The sequence below is a fragment of the Onthophagus taurus genome, chromosome 7 (genome assembly GCF_036711975.1).
Source record: "Onthophagus taurus isolate NC chromosome 7, IU_Otau_3.0, whole genome shotgun sequence".
NCBI lineage: Eukaryota > Metazoa > Arthropoda > Insecta > Coleoptera > Scarabaeidae > Onthophagus > Onthophagus taurus.
In genome coordinates this window covers 16,342,999-16,364,057 of record NC_091972.1, presented here as the reverse complement: position 1 = coordinate 16,364,057, position 21,059 = coordinate 16,342,999, and the positions used below count along the sequence as shown (strand labels likewise).

The 21,059-nt window shown below is 34.2% G+C and overlaps 1 protein-coding gene and 1 pseudogene across 2 annotated transcripts; both read left to right on the top strand.

The window, feature by feature from the left end:
- Positions 1–5,114: 5,114 nt before the first annotated feature.
- Positions 5,115–19,878, top strand: LOC111421952 (retinoid-inducible serine carboxypeptidase-like). 2 transcript variants are annotated; one of them, XM_071197452.1, is made up of 6 exons: positions 5,115–5,287; positions 5,374–5,981; positions 19,017–19,200; positions 19,257–19,406; positions 19,465–19,697; positions 19,755–19,878. In XM_071197452.1, exons 1-6 carry the CDS (start codon positions 5,215–5,217, stop codon positions 19,821–19,823), a joined length of 1,317 nt encoding a protein of 438 aa, XP_071053553.1. In that variant the 5' UTR covers positions 5,115–5,214; the 3' UTR covers positions 19,824–19,878. The 2 variants fall into 2 exon arrangements, with proteins under 2 accessions (XP_071053553.1, XP_071053554.1); XM_071197453.1 differs by having other exon boundaries at positions 5,134–5,287; positions 5,380–5,981.
- A 147-nt stretch (positions 19,879–20,025) lies between these two features.
- Positions 20,026–20,676, top strand: LOC111421953 (large ribosomal subunit protein eL13 pseudogene; annotated as a pseudogene).
- The last annotated feature ends 383 nt before the right edge of the window (positions 20,677–21,059 follow it).

Here is a 21,059-nt window from a genome sequence, read left to right as displayed (position 1 = left end):
GCTACATTTGTTATGTGCTATGCTGAAGACAAAAATCGATGTAGATAGCCCAGCAGAAGGACAACGGCAATGGGTTTATTCACAGTGCGAACTTGACGGTAAGAATCAAATCTCTTTCGAATGTGGTGGTTATAATCTATAAGAATTTATTTTTAGATGGTACTATGCACAGAGTGAACATTTGAGAATAGGTAGGTACAGCCTTCTGATTAGTCATTTTCGCAAACCACTTACAATTAGTACTGTGTAATAGACTTATGTATTTATGTGTTATGCGATGTAAGGTATGAGACCCTTTTCGGACGCCACCAATCAACTTGACGAATATGAAAAGATGTACCCTGCTACTGGTACAATAGAGAGGAGTTCAGAACATTTCAGCAGCTGCAACTGCGGAGAGTATCTTAAGATGGAGTAAGTGTTGTAGTAGCATGTGGATAACCATAAACTTTCTTACAAGTATATAAAGAGAAAGTAATCGTGTAAAAAGACCACCTCGTGATTTTGATACATCTATGTGTATATGTATTCATGTGTATGCATAGTCAAGTTCTTATTTAATAAGAATCTGTTGCTATAAAAGCCACAAATTGAAACGACAACCAACGTATATTTACGACACACGATCAAGGTATCTTTATTCTTTTTCCAATGCTGTAAAAATATATTTATATGAATTAGTGTAATATTCTATTAGATTTAAATATTTTCGTGGTGCACAACATTCTTACTAAAATAAAACGCTACAACATCTAAAATATTTCTGTGTAGGTATGAAAATTATAAATAATTACACTTAAGTATAATTTTCAACTGATGGAATTTTGCTCCTTTTCAATTTATTCGCTCAACACACTTTCTGAGAAAATTGCACAGTTAATTGGATTCTAACAACACCACAACTTACGAACGGCTCGTCTATTTCAATTTGACTTATTTTCCATAATTAAATAAATGGCTGGGTTTCCAGAAAAATCAACCACATAAAAAAGGAATGTAGTGATTGAAACTGAAATGATTATGATAATTACAAATTTTTTGTGAAAGTAAATTAACCTTGGCTTCATCTTTAATCAACGTTTATTTTTAAGTTTTTTTTCTTAATTTTTTTACGCGTTTTCATGAATCCTTCCTCTCAGTTTTACTTTTCAATTTTCTGTTACCCTGTTATCTGATATTTAATGCAAGCGTTAACCGGACTTAAAACATTTCTCGAACTCGAAATAAATACGTTAGTCGCCATCTAACAAATCTGGGGAGAAATAATATATGAGGAGGGTTAATTGGAGAAGTATACTTCAGTTTTGAATTAAAATTTGATACAATTAAATGTATACAATGCATACTTTCAAAAAAAATGATATAGTCAGTATAAATATTATAAATAATAAATAGACACTGAATGGAATATATCACGCAAAAAGAAATCGGTGTACTTAGTTCCGCTATTCCACAAAAGATGGTATCAGAACGAATATGTGAAATTAACCGTAAAAGTTATGAAAATTTAGTTTAAAAAGGATATTATACTGTAATGCCTCCTAATTGACTCCAGCGAGTCAATCCAGTCCAGTGCTGAAGTGGATCATATGTTGATATTGTTTCAGTCCAGTAATCCAGCGAGTCAATCCAGTTCAGTGCTGGACTAAATATCGTTTACATTAGACCTGTTTTGGTTCAAGTGTTCTGTAGTTCTGAACACACTTTCCATGCATACATCTAATATTCAATAGGTATGCTCAGAAAGGTTCAGAACTGTTTGGAACTGCAAAACTCTTGAATTAAAACAAGCCTATTATTCCAGTCATTCAAAAGCTGTTGAAGTGGTAACACTACAATAACAATGATTAAGGAGTTCAAAAATTGTTCAATTACTACTGTTAGAAGAAGTAACTGATGTAGTGGAAGAACTAAAAGAAGAAAAATGGATTTGATTTGGGTGAGAAATTGGATAAGTGAAAGAAATACAAGGAAGGTTTGATACTTTTGCCACAGCTGAAGTCGTCTCTGAATACAGGCTGGCAATGTGAATGATGGCAGAAAATTTTAAGGAGTTGTTATCATTAATTTAGTAATATTCAATGTAGCGATACATTATTCAAAGATACTATACTTGCAAACATAAAACTAGAAATGGATCTAAGTGAACCTTAGCATCTGAATAAAGCTAGAAGTCACTCTTTCCTTTTTATCTACTGGAAATAGTTACAGAAGCCTCAACCATCTATCAACTATGAAATCACAACAATGCGTGTTCAATGTTTACTGGATTGGTGGCGCTGGAATGGGCGAGCTGGAGACTCTTGAATCCAATCACTGGACTAGATTACTCACTGGAATGAGTGTATTCTAGTGCATTCTAATGCTGGTTGAAATTATTCCAGTGGCATTCCAGCACTGGTTTCGATCACTGGACTCAATACTATTGGAATAATATGAACCGGGCATACCGCGAATTTTTCTAGTAACAAAACAATCAGTGTTATTGTTGTAAACTACTAAAAATACAGACCTAACTCACCCTCGTTCCAGTAAAGTTATTATCAAAAACTTATGAAAATGTCATTATTTCGGCAATGTTTCGAGTTTGGTTTCCACACTCTTGTTCACACAATTAATGATCGCAAAAACATTATTCCACAAGAATTGTGTATGAATTTTCTTTAACATGAATTTAAGCGAACAACAAACTCCTTTCAAACCAACGATCTAGCAACGACGGTCGTTTTGCTTCTCTCTAGATGGACCATCGCTATGCTTCTATACACGTTTGTTTGTCTCAAACAAATACGGTAACCCCCGACCCCCTCCAACCTCGTTTGTATAATGTTTGTAAGAAGCGAAGTGATCGTCGTTGCCAGATCGTTGGTTCAAACAACTCCCACTATGTCAAAATGATGTAAATACATTTAAACTTACTTTTTTATTAAATACAAAAAATCTGCTGACTAAAATACCAAAAGCGTTTTCATAGTGTAGAAAGACATCTCATGTCATAAGGTTTTAAGAGGATTTTTTTATAAGCAACGAATTAATATCCGTTAGGAAGAATTTCATTTTCAAAAAGTTCGAAAGTGAGCAGTGTTGAAAAGTACCACAGTCTAATTCATATCCTTTGTTGCTAACATTAATATGCAAAACAATAGTTTAGGTCCAATAATAGCAAATGATGAATCAAACAACAATGTTTGAACATTTGTAGTTGAAGTATTCACTTCCACAACTTGGTGGAGAAACAAAAATATGTTTGAAAATCAACAAGCAGCATCGCAATTAAGGAAATTGCAGTCATTTTCGAAGTCGACACATTGCTTCTTCAGTTAAAGAATGCAAAATATTCCAGTGTCAAAATATACAACAGTTGTATAAGAACATTACAGAACTCCCTACTATCTAAGAGAACCTAACTATGGATGTTTCAGAATCAGTCCATGTGATATTAAATAAATTACCACTTAAGGCACAATGTGGATCATGGCATTCTGACTAAATATTCGTGTTCACAAATGGCTTCTTCGCCCAGTCATTTTTCTACGTTATTTTTGGCACAATCTATGTACATAAGTCCTCAACCCATCGAATTAGTCACTTCCTCATGAACAAGTCGCTCAGTTACAGCTGTGCAGTTGCGATACTCAAATGATCCCCAAGAAATTCAGTATGATTTCTAATTATTTTCTAATTTATTATATCAGATTAAAGCATCTTTTAACTTTGAGTCACATTTCTTATTTCTTGGAGTTACCATCTATACTAGTGTCTTAAAATGTTCTTCTAAGGTCTAAAGCAAGTTCCCTTAACACTCCAATAGTCGCATGTCATCTAAGAGATGACGTAGACAGTCTGTCTGGACTGATCAGTAAATACTTTTGCATGCATTGAATGGGCATCTTAGAGATAAGATGCGCCCACGCTTGTAATAACCGGAGACGCGATTACTGCAGTGTTAAGAAAACCGAAGAAGCTCCGTGCTTATGCCTGTTTCTTATCTCAATTGCTATAGTTACTTCTCCAAGCAGAATATCAGCAGCACATATCAATGGTTATCGTACAGCTCTAGCCATTTCGAGTTTTTTAGTATCTTCTACACCATACTACTTAGGCCCACTTTTACTACCTATTAATAAATTTATCCGATAGATAAATCTAGCTCTTAACCAATGAGAGCGCTTAAAACCGCTGTAACCATGGCAACTATCCTCTAGATAGTCTATCAGGAGGATGGTAAAAGTGGGCCTTAGTTTGGTTGAGTACAGTTAGCTCGGCTTAAAAATTCGCCAGTTACTCAATCACTAATTCTAATAATGAAAATGTGCTATAAATGATTTTTCCCAACCTACGTAGTATTATGCGACTTCCACAATCTCGCCCAACATTTTTTACTTAGCACTCATTAAGGTTAGTACATAATCAACCTATCCCAATTTATCATTACGCAACGTCCATAACCTTTACAAAACATTATTTTACGTGGAGGTCATTGGCCCGGGTAAAGAAAAGTGACCTTACCCAACAGTTCTTATATAGAGGTTATTATCCTTGATAGATAGAACTGACTTTTTTAACATATATTTCATCACGCAACGTTCCTAACGAAACCCAACATTTTTATCTGGAAGTCATGAAACTAAATGATCATAACTGAACTCTATTTATCTGGCTGATATTACGTAACGTCCAATTCCATATCATTTGCTACCTTGACAAGTCAACTATCTTCAATTCCTGCTACCTTGATTGTATATTATAAATTAAAAATAAAATAAACATAAAACAAATAATCGGTTTTAGTGTAATTTTCGAAAACACTGAAATATTTGCTAATACTTCTTAAAGTACACGACAATTTTTTATTACAGACCTCGCATGTTAATAAAAAATTACAGCATATACAGTTAAAAAAATTGTTTTAAAGTTTATCTTTAATATGATCGTTACATGCTAAGTTATTCGTTTCAATTTTGATATACCAAGAAATGTTGCAATATAGTAGAACGAAACGATATTTGCACTTTTCTTTGCATTGGTTTTATTAAGGTCATAAAGTTCATTAAGATTTCAGAGGTTAATTTTGTGATTATTTTTATTTACCCACACTTCGCGAATGCCGTTGCAGCTAAACTCGATTTAATGATGCGTGACGTTTATAAATTGCAATTATCCTAATTGAATGTTACAACAGTAATTCTTCAATAAACCATTCTTTGATGTAGAATGTCGCGTAGTAGATGGATCTCTGTAGTTTTTTTGTGCATTCCTGTTGGATTAATTCTTTTTTATACACAAGGTAAACGTTGATTCGTAAATATAATTTATTAATAATTCATATTTACTAAATTAAAGTTTAATTATTAATTTTTTTGTTGCTGTCAGCTATAGATTTTTTAGATGATGTATCTATACACTTTATTGGTAACACAAAACAAGATTGGGGTTTTATTGAAATAGATTCATCAAAAAATATTTTTTATTGGTTATATTATACAACAGCGAACGTAACGAAACCGGAAGAAAGACCTTTATTAATATGGTTGCAAGGTGGCCCGGGTATTGCAGCTAGTTGCTACGGAAATTTCATGGAAATAGGACCCTACAGTTTTGAATTAACAAAAAGAAACGACACGTGGATTCGAGAATTTAACGTTTTATTTGTTGATTATCCCGTTGAAGTTGGGTTTAGTTATAAAATTAATAAAGCAAATGCCAAATTGCCAAAGAATATTACACAAGTCGGCGACGATTTAATCATTTTTGCTAAGAACTTTTTTACAGAAAAACCGGAATGGAAAAATTCCTCTTTATACGTTTTTGGACAAAGTTACGGAGCTAAATTTGCAGTTGAACTAGCAAATAGGATCGAAATGGAAAATAAAGATGGAGATGGAGGTTATGATTTTAATTTAAAAGGAGTTGGATTTTTTGGTGGTTATATTTCGCCGATTGATTTTATTAGTAATTATGGAAAAATTGGATACACTTTAGTAATTTTTTTTTAATGATCGTGTGTTCAATAAAATAAATAGTCAGAGTATGTTTTAAAATTGGGGTTAATAGGTTTAGAGACCAATGCGAAAAGAATCGTTTATGCCTCGTTTTCTGTCACCAATACACCTTTACAGCCATTTATCGCCATTTTCATTTCCAACGGTCACAGCAGAGTTTACTTCAGAAGATGGCGTAGACAAAAAATGCACATTGTTCTGAACTTCTTTTTAAAGAGCCCAAATGCCCAATCACACAAAAATTTTGTGTGCTCTACAGGCCAAGTATCCTTGGCAGGTCATCCTCCACGCCAAGTAGCCGAGCAAAATATTATTTTTATTTTGCCCGACACAATTGTCAGTATGAATGTACCTACATTACATCCTCTCCCTTACTATTTTGCGCCAAGTAATGGTGAAACAGGCTTGCAATAAGATTTGAACCTTTAGTAGAGCTTAAACTTTCTGGGATGAGGTAGTTTACCTGTTTATTAGTTGTTTGTTGTAAGGGATTGCTGAGAATGTGGACCTGTTGGGCCATATCGAAACTGTAATGGACACTTGTCTCATGTTTTTATTGTATTTTGGTAAAACTGTCATTCATTTTTTACCAGTTCTAAGTGCGCCATCATTTTTTCTGCATTGGCTATTTTCTCTTCACTTGCAACCACCATAGCAGCCCTTGAAGTATAATGTTTTTGGAAAAAGGAACAGAGGTCTGACTTTGACCTCATGATGACAATGGTCGAGCATCTCTCTCGCCAAATGTTTGTAGATATCGTAATTTTTTTCTTGCTATCACTGGAAAGCAACAGTTTTAGATTGGTGTTATATACAGTACTACTTCCACCTGGCAGATAAATCGCATGTTGCTCAGCATAATTGTTCAGGAAATTCACAACGTACTTTTTGTCAGTAAATGAAGTAGCATTTTTAGCAATTTTGTTGACATTGTTGACCTTTGCAACAAATCCACTGTCATTGTACATTTTCAAAATTCGTTTTAATCTCTTTGTCTTGATTTGGTGACAAAACATGTAAGTGTCCCTACAAACTTGCTGATCTTTGATTAAATAAGTAGTTTGTATTTGTTTTCTGGAAAGATTTTTCTTGTGACTACGTTGGGTTTGATCAGAATCATTTCTTAAACATCGCAGTTGACCCAATATTACTTGATCCAATATGTTTACGTGATCCCAGTAATGGTCGATTTCAGCTGCTTCAAGGCGCATTTCTAAATAGGTATTTAATGAGAATTTAGTTGCGCACTTAGCTTTATACACCCGTTCTCCAAAAAATCTACAATTAGCTGGCAGTCATTTTCAGTGGCATAGCTGCCTAAATTATCATTGACTTCTTCTAAAGCAATTTATTTCGAGTCCTTCGTCATTTTCATCAACTATTTCTAGGTCATTTTGATTTGCTTCAATTTCTATTACAACATTTTCTTCAACAAAAGGAATGTCGTCATTACCGAAATCTGCAGGATGCAACGTTGGTACTTGATAAAGAAAGGAATCTGCCAGTAGGCCTTGGCGAACTCCTGTTCAGTCTCTTCATCGTCTTCACTTGATTTGTCACTATTTCCCGATCGCACATCAAAATAATCATGATAAGCTTCAAAATGTTCCTCATTTAGTGCTTTATTCAAGCCTACATCTTTTAAAAACTTCGACACTTTACCTTCATTAATTGTGAATACAACACACCAGCTGTCATTAGCTTATACTCTCAGCTAACCATAGCCAACTGTTTTTCAGCACTATTACCAAGTAGGTTATTCGTTACACGTGATTATTGTGAAGAAACTGTACTTTTGAGAACTACATTCCTTTAAAAACACTTAAAATACTTTTAGCGACATTAAACCATCCTATAATTATATATGTATAAGCGGTTTTTAGGAGCAAGTTCGTCTTATACTCTTCTATATACAGCCATAGAATGGACCAAAATAAGGTTTACGTATTTTTTTATACGTGTGGTAAAAGCTCCTGAGCCGAGTTTTAGGGGTTAAAAGTTTCATAGTTGTAGGGGTTGTAAGTTGTCAACTCTAGTTGATAATATAGATTCTGGCAAAAATTCTATGTAATCTCGACTATTTAGTATCATGTTTGGATGGCACTAATATGGCGCCCCATCTAACTCGAATAATAATTATAATTTTGTAATTTATTATTTGGCATAAATGTTTCTCCCTTTTTGTAATCTCTTAATACTCCCTCTGGGTATATAGACAAGTTTAAGCAGTTATCAAGAACATATTCAGACATTTTTCCCCAAAGACTTTTAATTTAATTAATTTCATGTTTGGCAAAACAAGATAGATACTATAAATGATTGGCATTTTTCTGGCAGTATTCCAATATACATGGTGTCTTATCGGAGTACTTAATTGATGTTCTACGATACTGAATGTATGCAAGACAACGTGAAAGTGCATTTGGATCAATAACAGCAACCCTGAAAATAGCACAAAACCGTCATAGGTTTCGTATTCTTTTGTTGGCAGAAGACGAGGTTCTGCGTGCAAAACACTAGATATTGTTAATAGAAAGTTACATTGCTAAAAGAATATTGGATACTGCTTGCAAAAGACTAAATGCTGTTAATTGAAGACTTTGGCAAGTGTAATTCTAGACTTTTCTTGCAGTTTCAAATTTGGCTAGACTATAAGTATTACAAACACCAAAACTATACAGGGTGATTCATAAGTAATGGGCCAAATTGTAAATGTACGTTCAGGAGGCCAAAATAATAATATTTTCATTAACAATAATGGGTCTTAGTCTGCTCCTTACTGAGATACAGGATGTTAAAGCGAAAAAAATAAAATAGATTTGTGTTAATAGATCAGCTACTTTTCTACATAATGACTCATAGTTGACTTATAGTTTTTGTAAGGGTAAACAATAATGTGTGAGAGGATTTGAGTTAACTCGTAGATGTCGCCACATGCGCCATATGAATTATGAAACGTCAATGAGCTTTTACGTTTAATGAATAGTTTAAAACATTTTATTGTTAAGTAAACTGATTCATTCTTGTCCTAACATAAATCAAAATGCCGAGACATAATCACTTTTCAAACGAAGAAATGAGAGACATGTTATGCGTTTACGCACAAGAACGTTTTTCTGGGCAAGCAGCATCCAGAAAATATCGTGAAATGTACCCTTACAGAAGGCAGCCAAACCGGAAGATATTTCAAAATATTTATAATCGATTGGGTGAAACAGGTTCATTTCGTCCAAAATATCATACAGGACGTCCTAAGATTATCACTCCGCAGCAAGAAGATGAAATTTTGGTAAGAATTGCGCAAAATTCTGAAATAAGCACTCGTCGATTGTCTGCAGCAACTGGAATAAGCCAACCATCCGTGACTAGAATTTTACACAAGGAAAATTTATATCCCTATCATTTTATACCTGTGCAAAATTTACTTCCAACAGATTATCGAATCAGAGTTCAATTTTGTCAGTGGCTAAAAGGAAAATTGAATAATAATCCAACATTCCTAAATAACATTCTTTTCACGGATGAAGCAACCTTTACCAGACGCGGAGTTTTTAATTGGCGAAATAGTCATGCCTGGGAAACCGAAAACCCTCGTTTAAAAAAAGATAGACATTTCCAGCACGAGTTTAAAATAAATGTGTGGTGCGGTGTAATAGGCAATACATTACTGGGCCCAGTTGAATTACCTCCTAATTTAAATGGAGAGTCATATTTAATTTTTTTAAATAATGACTTAGTCGACCTCTTGGGAGATCTTCCATTACAACTAAGAAGAAATATGTGGTTCATGCAAGACGGTGCTCCTCCACATTTTTCACGTGCTGTGCGCGAACATCTGAATGAAACATTCCCTCACCGTTGGATTGGACGTGGTAGTGAATTTTAGTGGCCACCTCGCAGTCCCGATTTTAATCCACTTGATTTTTATGTGTGGGGTTACATGAAATCAATGGTCTATGCTGAACCTACTATAAATACACGAGACGAGTTATGGAATAGAATTCAAGATGCAGCCAATTCAATACGAAATAATCCTGCTACATTTTTTAAAGTCAGACAATCCTTAACCAAGCGGTTAAATGCGTGTATAAATGCTGGTGGTGGTCATGTTAAAAACCTTTTGCAGTAGCTCATAATTAAGCTTAAATTTAATTTAACTTCGCACAACATTAACATGTAGGTTTTGATAACAGTTGTCGTAAGTGGTCTTAGTTCAAGTCTGTTCTAATGTTGTATTTCGTTTTATTAACTGGCGTACAATAAATTGTTTTATTACGTAATTTTTTTATGGTTTCAGTTTAATATTGTTATCAATTATCAATTACGGTTAGGTAAATGTCAACATTCCATGCCATGCTTGTGTTTTAACAGATTAATGCTACGTCGACCACCGTGAAATGTAGTGTAGTGAATTAGTAAAATTTAAATATCTCGAAAATCGTTAATATTTTCAAGATCAAAGAAGTATAGCTTTTTTCTACAGAAATGATGGGGCTATCCAAATTAAACAAGTATGTTGTAAAATAATGAGCGATAAAAAATTTGTAGCTGATTTCATCTAATTCATATGGCGCATGTGGCGACATCTACGAGTTAACTCAAATCCTCTCACACATTATTGTTTACCCTTACAAAAACTATAAGTCAACTATGAGTCATTATGTAGAAAAGTAGCTGATCTATTAACAAAAATCTATTTTATTTTTTTCGCTTTAACATCCTGTATCTCAGTAAGGAGCAGACTAAGACCCATTATTGTTAATGAAAATATTATTATTTTGGCCTCCTGAACGTACATTTACAATTTGGCCCATTACTTATGAATCACCCTGTATATCTAGTAAACAGCATATTACACGTGAGACCAAGGCTACTCTGCTTGAATTATGGAAGAAGCCCATAGTATCACGAACAACACTTAAGGCGGCCGACGTCTTCGAAGTCGGCCGAGATTATTTCTTTCAAGTATCATAAACATCAAAACTTATCGTATTTTTTGTAATCCCTTAACACTCACTCTGGGCATATGTATAGACCAGCCTAAACAATTACCAAAGACATACTCAGACATTTTTTTCCGAAAGCTTTTAATTTCAGATCTCACAAAACTGGACAATCACACAGAATGTGTTGCACTGGTACATCATCTTGTTCACAAATACGACACAGTTAGTTATCATTAAGTTGGACCAACGAAAATACATTCTTTATGCCTTAATACACAATAGTTATTGGTCTAACAACATTGTGGGGCATCAAATTTATCGCCCATCACTTTTAAATGTCATAACTTTTTGCTCTTTTTACGAGCAGCAAAAATACATGCTAACTGTAATAAAATGAAGCCGAAATCGTTTGCGACCGAGACTTTATGGCGTTTTAGCTTCAAAGGGCTCAATTGTAATGCCTCGACTACGATTTTTTACGACTAGCAAAAATCTAGACTATCTTCGTTGAAAGCAAAATAAGCCGAGGTTGCTTGCGACCGAGGAGGTGTTTCATCTTTAAAGATCTCAACTTTAACACCTCGGCCACAAGCAGCCTAGACACAAAGTAGTTATTTGTCTAACATTGTGAGGCATTAACTTCACCATCAGAAGGTCTCAATTGAAGCACCTCGGCTTCAACTTTTCACGACTAGCAAAAATACATCTTCACTTCAATGGAATGAAGCAAAACTCGCTTGTGTTTGAGATTTCTTCTATCGCATTTGCCTTCAAAGGATATCTTTGTTAAGAATGGAAAAAAACCGAGGTTGCCTATGACGTTTCACCGTTAAACTCTAACCCCGGTTTACGAAGTTAGGATCCTCAGGTATTAAAGATAATAGAAACTTGCGCCTTAAAACTAATTAATTAGCGTATTAATAACATGGTAAGCAGGTTAGAAATGCTAACTTATTAAGATTGAGGAGTATAGAATCATGCTTGTGCACCAACCTATTTATATGGTACTGACCAAGATGTCTTTTGAACTACACAACACACCGGTGACGTGACAACATATGATTGCTAGAATCTAATTTCGAACCTAAGTAAACGTTCATTTGGTCCTTCCAGTCGGGGAAAAGGAACAGTGCCGGCGCTAGCAAATGAAGCACCAGGGAGCGGAATCCGAAGTGGCGCCCCCCAAAGCATTTTGGAAGGAATGCGGGGGAAAAATTAAAAAATGCATTTTAATTAATATATATATAATCAAAGAAATATAAATAAACTTAAAAAAGACTGGAATAATAATAACCCATACTTCAGCAAAAGTTTAAGAATTATACTGGTGAAAAACCAAACTTAAGGGAATAGTCGGGAATACTCTGGTCAGAAGGTTAATTTGGAAGAAAAAGTCTGAAATTGCAACAGTTATAAACTAGACTTCAGCAAAAAACAGGAATTACATTGTTCAAAGTCCACATGAAGTCTGAAATTACTGTTCAGAGAAAACAAAAAATTGATTATAAACCAAACATGATTTTTCATGGCAATACTTATGTGTTCAATAAAAGAATGCGAAGAATATGAACAAGAAACCAATGGACTTGTCTTGTTATTGCACAGGACAGGAAATCACCAATACGGAAACTTTGCCAATGCAGGATAAGCACAAAAGCAAAGTAACAGCTGCAGAAATGAGGTACCGGGTGGTACAAGATCCGTTAGATAATAAGAGGTTCCCAAAAAGATGATGATAGACACCCAGAAAGAAGTAGCTGTCAGTATCAAGAACAAAACATACATAACGTTGGCAGAAGACTAGATACTGCTTCTAAAAAACTAAATACTGCTTTCTGAATACTAGATACTGCTCTAGAAGATTAAATACTACTCTGGAAGATTAAATACTGCTTTCTGAAGACTAGATACTGCTAACAGGTCTAAATACTGCAAAAGAAAGATAAAATATTTTGGAGAAAACATGCATAACTTTGGCAGAAGACTAGATACTGCTTCTAGAAGACTAAATACTGCTTTCTGAAGACTAGATACTGCCGACAGGTCTAAGTACAGCGTCTGGAACACTAAATACTGCTTTCTGAAGACTAATTACTGCTGACAGGTCTAAATACTGCAAAAGAATGATAAGATATTGTTGGAGAAAACATTAAAAAGGCGCCGGCGCCCCCTTTTAGGCGGCGCCCGGGTGCAGTGCACCCCTTGCACCCCCCGGTAGCGCCGCCTCTGAAAAGGAGGAATAAGAGGGATGGAGTCTAAAAGTTTCAATACAGAAAAATGAATCAAACAAGGAGACTCCCTTAGCCCAAGGCCGCGCTAAGGGTTGGGGGAAAATTTTGTTTTTTTTTTAATGTTTCTTGGCTCCCCAAAACAACAACTGTAAAAGAAATTAGTTACTTTTTTGTAGTTACCTTACTTCCTTAGCGTTCTCGAATTAATATGTTTTTGCACAGCATTTTGCTCGAATTGGAGTGGTTATGTTAGAGGATGCTTTACGCTTAAATTTTCTGGGATTACTTCGTTTCTTTTTTTAAATTTATCTTCTACAATTAATAATAAATAATAATAATAAACAAACTTTATTGCCATAAAAGAACAAAGGAAAATTGTACATTATTATAATTATCCTATATTAGCGGCGGTAGTGTAACAAAAAACAAATCATAAATTCAATTCTGACAAACGGAACGATTTATCGCCAAAGACGATATCTTCCAATCGACCCAGTCTAAACTATATTACAATGATACCACCAGATATACAGAATAGTAAGTAATTAACGCACGCATAATTAACCAAAAGCGAAAAAGAAAAAAAAACAAACAACAAAAAGGAGGGAAGAAAAGTGTAAGAAATGCACAGAGTAACAAAGCAGAAAAGAAAGAAGGTGAATAAGGAACATCGGGAAGAAAGTAGAAAAGAAGAAAAGGAAGTAAAATATTACAAGATCGCAATTTGATGGGAGAAGAGGAAATGTGTAAGACAAGTCTTGAAAGATGACAGGGTTGGAGCGTTTCAAATATCCATGGGGAGACCATTCCAGAGGGATATGGCGTACAGCGTAAATGACCTGTGGTATAAATTCGTATGATGTATTGGGAATAGAAGAATTAAGTCCGATTGCGAACGAGTGGGACGCTCGTGTGATGATAAGAATTTAAAATTATTAAATAAGTACTGTGGACTCTGAGTCTTAATAATCTTATAGAGACTTGTTAACACACGGAAGGACCGACGGCTTACGTACGTAAGCAAACGTAAGTTATTGCGGTAAGGAGTAATATGACAATATTTCCCAAGATCGAATATAAAACGTATGCAATTATTTTGTAATCTCTGGAGTTTATTACACAAAGATATCGACAGGTCAGTACAAACCGTATCCGCATAATCAAGATGTGGAAAAATCAGCGAATAACAGAGGTTGCGTCGAACGTAAGGTGAAAGAAAACACTTAAATTTACGGAGCGAGTGGAAACAAGAGTAAACCCTCTTACAAATCGCCTGAACCTGGGGGCGCCAAGAGAGTGCAGAGTCCATCATAACTCCAAGATTCTTAATTACATCCGAAAATTTAATGACGGTGTCACCAAGTAGAAGTTGCGAGTTAGCAAAAGTAGCCACCCTGCCCCGTAGAGGATTTGTACCAAATATTATGGCTTGGGTCTTATTAGCATTGAGCTTCAAACCGTATAGTTTAGACCACTCAAGCACTCTCGCAAATCATTATTAATTCGCTCAATAGCTTGAGGAAAGTCATCAACTGTTGTATCGGTATAGATCTGCAGGTCATCCGCGTAAAGATGAAAATTTGAAGAAATAACCTTGGTGACACTATCAATGAAGATAGAAAACAGCAACGGACCGAGAACACTGCCCTGGGGCACACCACAAGAAAGCTCAAAGCGGTTGGAAAAGGTTGAATTGGCACGGACACACAGTGTGCGATGCGAAAGATATGAATGAAACCATGAAAGACTCGAGGAAGAAAAAGCAATAGATGAAAGTATAGAAAGAAGAAGATCGTAATCGACAGAGTCGAAGGCTTTGATGAAATCAAGTAGAACCAAAATAGTGAGACGACGATTATCACAGGCAAGTCTTATATCACCCGTGATCTTGATCAAGGAAGTAGTAGTACTACGACCCCGTCGGAAACCAGACTGTTTGTCACTGATCAATCGATGCTTCTCAAGAAAATCATAAACCTGGGTATACACAATACGCTCAAGAACCTTTGACAAAAGAGAAAGTATTGAAATAGGACGATAGTCGCTAGCCAAAACTGGAGTTTTCAATTTGGGAATGGGAACAACCTGTGCATGTTTCCATATAGATGGAAAAGAGGATGATTCAAAAGAAAAGTTAAAAATATGATTCAGCGGAGGCAGAACAGCATCTAGTATTGGCAAGATCTGTTTTAGACAGATAAAGTCAGCACCAGAGCACGTAGAGCGGGTTTGAGTGAGAGCCTCACGAACAACCTCCGAGTCAACCATAGTCAATGAAAAACTACGTGCATCATCCACGCTCCCATTCTCTGATGCACAAATGGTTTGAATTAAGGTAGCCTTCTGAGTAGCGTCAAGCGTTACCGGCGGTTCGGCAAAATAGCTGGCCAACAAGTTAGGATCCGGAGTGGATTGCGTGAGTTTGCTGTCAGTGACGCCAAGAGATCGCAAGGTCTTCCAAAATGTAGTTGGTGTCGACACAGATAATTTCCAATAAAAATATTTTTTTTTAGCATTTTTGCATTTGTGATTGCACAAATATATTACGCAAAGAACGATAACAGTCGTAGTTATCAACTGACGGGTTATGTCTCACAGTGGTCTAAATTCGAAAAAACCCGAACAAAAATATTTTAACGCAGTTTGGGTTGAGATAATTTTTTGAAACTTGGTATGTGGCTATAGGACTATATGCTAAAGACTTTGTGAACTTTTGGATCAAATATGTCAACCGGAAGTACTAATTTACTTGAGGCCACAGTCTATTTTTTTCATATAATTTAGGTCCTTAGAATTGGATAAATACAAAATTTTATACAACGCTATTAAATCGTGAAGAATAGCTAAATACAAAATTGTTTAAACTAAATTGGTTATATAGTTTACTTCGATGTAAGGTTTCTATAAATAAATCTTTAACTACAGAGTGTCTCACTTATCTGGTTCGTTAGAACTTTTTCAGGTTCCACTATTCGTACAATTTTGAAATTTTGGTAGCATGGGTTGTTCATTCGGAACTTTCAATCTAAAATATTTTCAAGATGGCTGCCACTTCCGGTCTACCGAAGTAGACCATAACTTCGTTATTTTAAATGGAATGCTATAGTTTTTATTACACCATTTGATTGTACGTAAAAAATAGGTCAACTTTGATAAAAGTTATTGGTACCTAGCGTTTCTTGTTTTCGAGTTATTTTGGTTCTAAACTTTTTTGGTAAATTTCACCATGCTCTTTAAAACCCCATATCTCAGCCAACGTTCATTCAAATAAGGTCTAAATTGGTACGATTATTCTTCAAGTGCTGTCAAGTAGATTGTCATTTGTTGTATCGGAGTATCTTATACAGGCTGGTCAAAAATTGAATTATTGTTTCTCCATTTTCAATGGCGAGAAAGTAGAAAATTTTAAATGGAACGAACCATGCTTTTTTAGCCTATCAGAAATGGACTTTAATTCTCTATAAATTATCTACGTTGCTTAACAATATGTGTTTCTTCTTGTTCTGTTTCAGACCATTCTTCGTCATCTTCATCTTCGTTGCATCCTGCCTCATATAGCTCTTGTTCTGATTCTTGTTCTTCGTCATATTCATCTTCTTTTTCTTCTTCCTGGTCTTCTACATTGTCTGTTATAAGTAATCTTTTAGTCTCGATACTCATCTTTTTATGTTTTCTAGAAATGTGCTGTTGAAAATTACTTATAAATGGATGTGAGCTGGGGGGGTGAAATGGGGCTGAGTAGCAGTCTTTTAAATAGATGTTCATTCGTATCCAGTCTACTACATTTCCTTGTGTGGCTCTCTCTAAATTTTCGAATTTTTTTGTTATTAGCTTCTTGCGCTTCTTCCGACAACTCTCCAATAGGTAGTAGAGCTTCTTTAATAACTGCAGATCCATGTATCAAAATTTTATGAACGCTGGATGGCATATAGTACCAACTATAAAATGGACGTACTTTTCGGCAGTTTTGAAACAATATTTATCAAATTCATTGTAATTAATATTGTACCCACTGTTTATTGCAGCCAAAACAACGCCAAATCGCTGTATTAGTTCCTCGTCAATTCCTTAAATGAAGTATAAAGTGATTAGTACATGCGCGCTTACTATAAAATTGTCATAACAGTAATCTCTGATGATAATTTATTAAAACTACGTATCAACTAGTCACCTTCCAAGTTCTAATTTCTAATCTATATGAAATGTGAAGCAGACACACAAAAAACCGAATGTATGCATGGAGAACAGACAAACCAAACTTAAAACCTTCTAGCTCTACCGTTCATCTGTGAAATTTTTGCTCTGCATAAATAACATTCCATTCCAGATGATTCCTTCAAATTCCCATCAAAGAATTACAGACTTACAACATGTATGAATAATTCAAATAAAGTTTTAAGAAAACGAAGACTTTATACCTTGCCATCCACCATCGTGAAATAAAGAGAAAAGTTAACACTTACACATTTTGAGGTATATGGCTGAAGGGAGCTTATTTGGTTTGAAATATATATTTTTCTTCGGTTCTTATAAGAGCGGCATTTTCGTGCACCCATTGTAATCTAATCGGTCTACAAAACCGTATAGATTATGGTGTGGGGTTCTTCCACAATACAATATTATTATCATTGTCTTCCAATCGTAATGGGACTAGGAAGACACAAATAGCGAATCATCTTTTCCCTCTGCATTTGTGATGAACTTTTGTTTATAAGTCGAATGACATCCGCTACCATCAAACCCCCACTTACAACGCAATATAGAATTTACATTTACGTTTGGATAATTATCGAAAAATTAAAAAAAAAATTTTTAAATATTATTTAATAAAATTGGTTCGAAGTGTTTCTGAAGAAGGTTGCAACATAGCATCCGAAACGTCAAACCTTTTCTTAAAAGACGCACGGTAAAACCCGAAAGTTTCTAGTGTTAGTTCTAGTTTTAGTTCTAATTTTAGTTCAATTAACTCCGGCCGTGAAAGCCTTCGTACTTACAAAAAAAGTAGATATTTCAAGTGTTCCAGTTTTTTGCCGCACTGTATCTAACAACCACTTCCGGTTGTTAGATATGCCTGAAACTTTAAGTCTGGTATTCTATTATTGTTATGCAAGTTTACACCAAATATACGAGATTTATCTTTTAAGAAAAAGAATATAAGCATTTTATATGAAAACGGTCAAATAACACACTCAGTCACTGATCATCTTTGATCGTTAATATCTTGGAAAGGAGCAAGTTAAAGCAAGATGTGGTTATCATGTCATATAGAGCACATCTCAAAGAATAAGAATATTCTAGCGACAAAAGTTCTTCTTGCGTCTTCTGCGAGATATATATGTTAAAACATTTGGTTGTAACTTCAAGTAGGTGTTAATTAGCTTTAAAAGAAGTGCTTATTACGTATTTCTGCAAAAATATTTTAAAAATTAGAAAAGTGCCAAAAGAAGACCTTTCTATACTGTTCAAGATAGCAACAACGCATTGTCTTGAAAAAGTGGAACACAATATATTTTCTTCATCTAAAGTTGTAGCATTTTATGATATTTAATACACAAGAATTGTAGTACTGTTTACAGTTAGCACTAGAAAGTACATAACACTTTATTCCTTTCACCTCTCAGTCTATTAGGACCTAAAGTACATATAACATGTAAAAAAAAACGAAAAAAAAATTTCGAAAATTTGATTTTCGTTCACATTTTACCGCTTGTGGTCCACTGTGCGTCTGTACAACGTTTTTCCTCTATTTCTAAAATGAATCAAAATTGATTAGTATTTTATTTTATTGAACACACGATATTTGTTTAAAAAAGTTATAATTTTTTAATTCATTTTAGGGATTATTCGACGAACATAAATTTAAATCCGTCAAAGCCGAAATAAGAAAAATTAATTCCGCAATAAAAAGGAAAAAATTTCAAATAGCTCATGACTTGGAGAAACATTTTCTAAATAATTTCGTCGACGGATTCGATATTTACAACATTTTGTACCCTTTTCCCGTTCATCTTACAAACGACAGTAATTTTTGCAATTACTAAGTATTTCTTTTTATTCTCTAAAGTTTTTTTTATAAGATTTACACAAGGACCAAATAAACTGTAATAATCTATTTCAATTCGTCGTCCAACCTTATTTGAAATTAAAGGCGCTTAAATGGACGTTTTTTAACACGGATTGTTACGAAAATTTTGAAAAAGAGTTATTTCAAGGTGTTACAGAAAAAGGTTTACGTGATTTCAACTTCATAAGAAATTAAAAAGTTAAATTAAAGTTTTTTTTTAGTTGAGTATCTTTTAAATAATAGTAAAATTAAAATTCTTGTTCTCACTGGAATATTAGATTACGTAGTCAATGTAGCCGGAACCGTCGATTGGATTAAAAAATTGAAATGGGAGGGAATTCAAGAATGGAAAGACCAAAAACAAACCACTTTTGCAATCGATAATATCAATGAGGCGTTCGTTAGAAAAATTGATAGGTTATCTTTTTATGCAGTTTTGAGAGCTGGACACAGTGTAAGTATTAAAAAAATCTATTTTAAATTAAACTAATTTCTGAATTAATTTTTTAAGATACCTAAAGATAATCCGAAAGCTGTGTTGGAAATTTTAAGAAGAGAAATTTTAGAAGAATTTTTATAATCTAATAAAACATAAACCAAATTGTTTTTTTTTAATAAATTTAAATCCGCAAACATTTTATTAATCAATATTTTATGAATTATCCAAGTCTCTTAAAAATAAATTCAAAAAAATAAAAAGTGGTATATGAAAAAATAGTTTTGTTTATCTCTTGTCATTAAAAAGAATTTAATTAAAAAGAAAATAAATCCTAAAGAATAAAATGGTTCGCCACAACAACATGATTTCCAACAATCACTTCCATAAAGATTGGCAAAAACTGATACGCATCAAACTCGATCAACCAATGCGAAAAAAACGTCGGAATCAAAGAAGAATCGATAAAGCAAAACGTTTAACTCCGCTTCCAATTGACCATCTTCGTCCAATCGTTCGCTGCCCATCCATTCGTTATCACTCCAAAACTCGTTTAGGAAGAGGCTTTTCCATAAAAGAATTAAAATCGGCTGGAATTAATCGAAATTACGCGCAAACGATCGGAATAGCGGTCGATAAACGTCGAAGAAATGTATCTTTGGAAACGTTAAAATTGAATGTTTTAAGATTACAGAGTTATTTGGCAAGGGTTGAGATATTAAAACGGGTCGATCCTAAAATGAAGGTTGCCGTTAAATGTAAAGAAGATGATAAGAAGGTGAAGAAAAAAGACGATGTTAAGTATGAGTATGTCGGTTATGTTAAAGAAAACGTTTTGGTTAAAAATGTTATGAGTTGTAAGGCGATGGTTCCCACTGAGGAACAAAAGAAATTTAAAGTATTCGAAACTTTAAGAAAGGCGAGAAATGAAGGGAGAAAATTAAGGACGAAAATGAAGAAGAAGGAGAAAGAAAATACTTTTGAGTTTGCAAAATAATTTTAATTTGTTTAGTTGGTTCTTTATGTTTGTTATGGAATAAAATGTTATTAACGTTAATAAATAATTTCGATGTATCATATATCAACAGATAAATAAATATTAAATTTAAATCGGATAAAAAGAAATAAAATATAGAGTTATAAATCAGCTTTTTCTTGAAAAAATATCGTTTACTGAGCATATTTGGTTGCATATGCAAACGTAATTCTGCTTCTGTTTCACTATTACAAGATTATTTGTTTTTCTTTAAATTACTCGGTTCATCAAAACATCATATCAAGAACTGAAAATGCAGTGAAACGCCAAGCAACCATAAAGAAATCTCTTTAGGTAAGGTATCAGGTATTCCAAGCCCCATTATTGCAAGAAGAGCGCGAAAT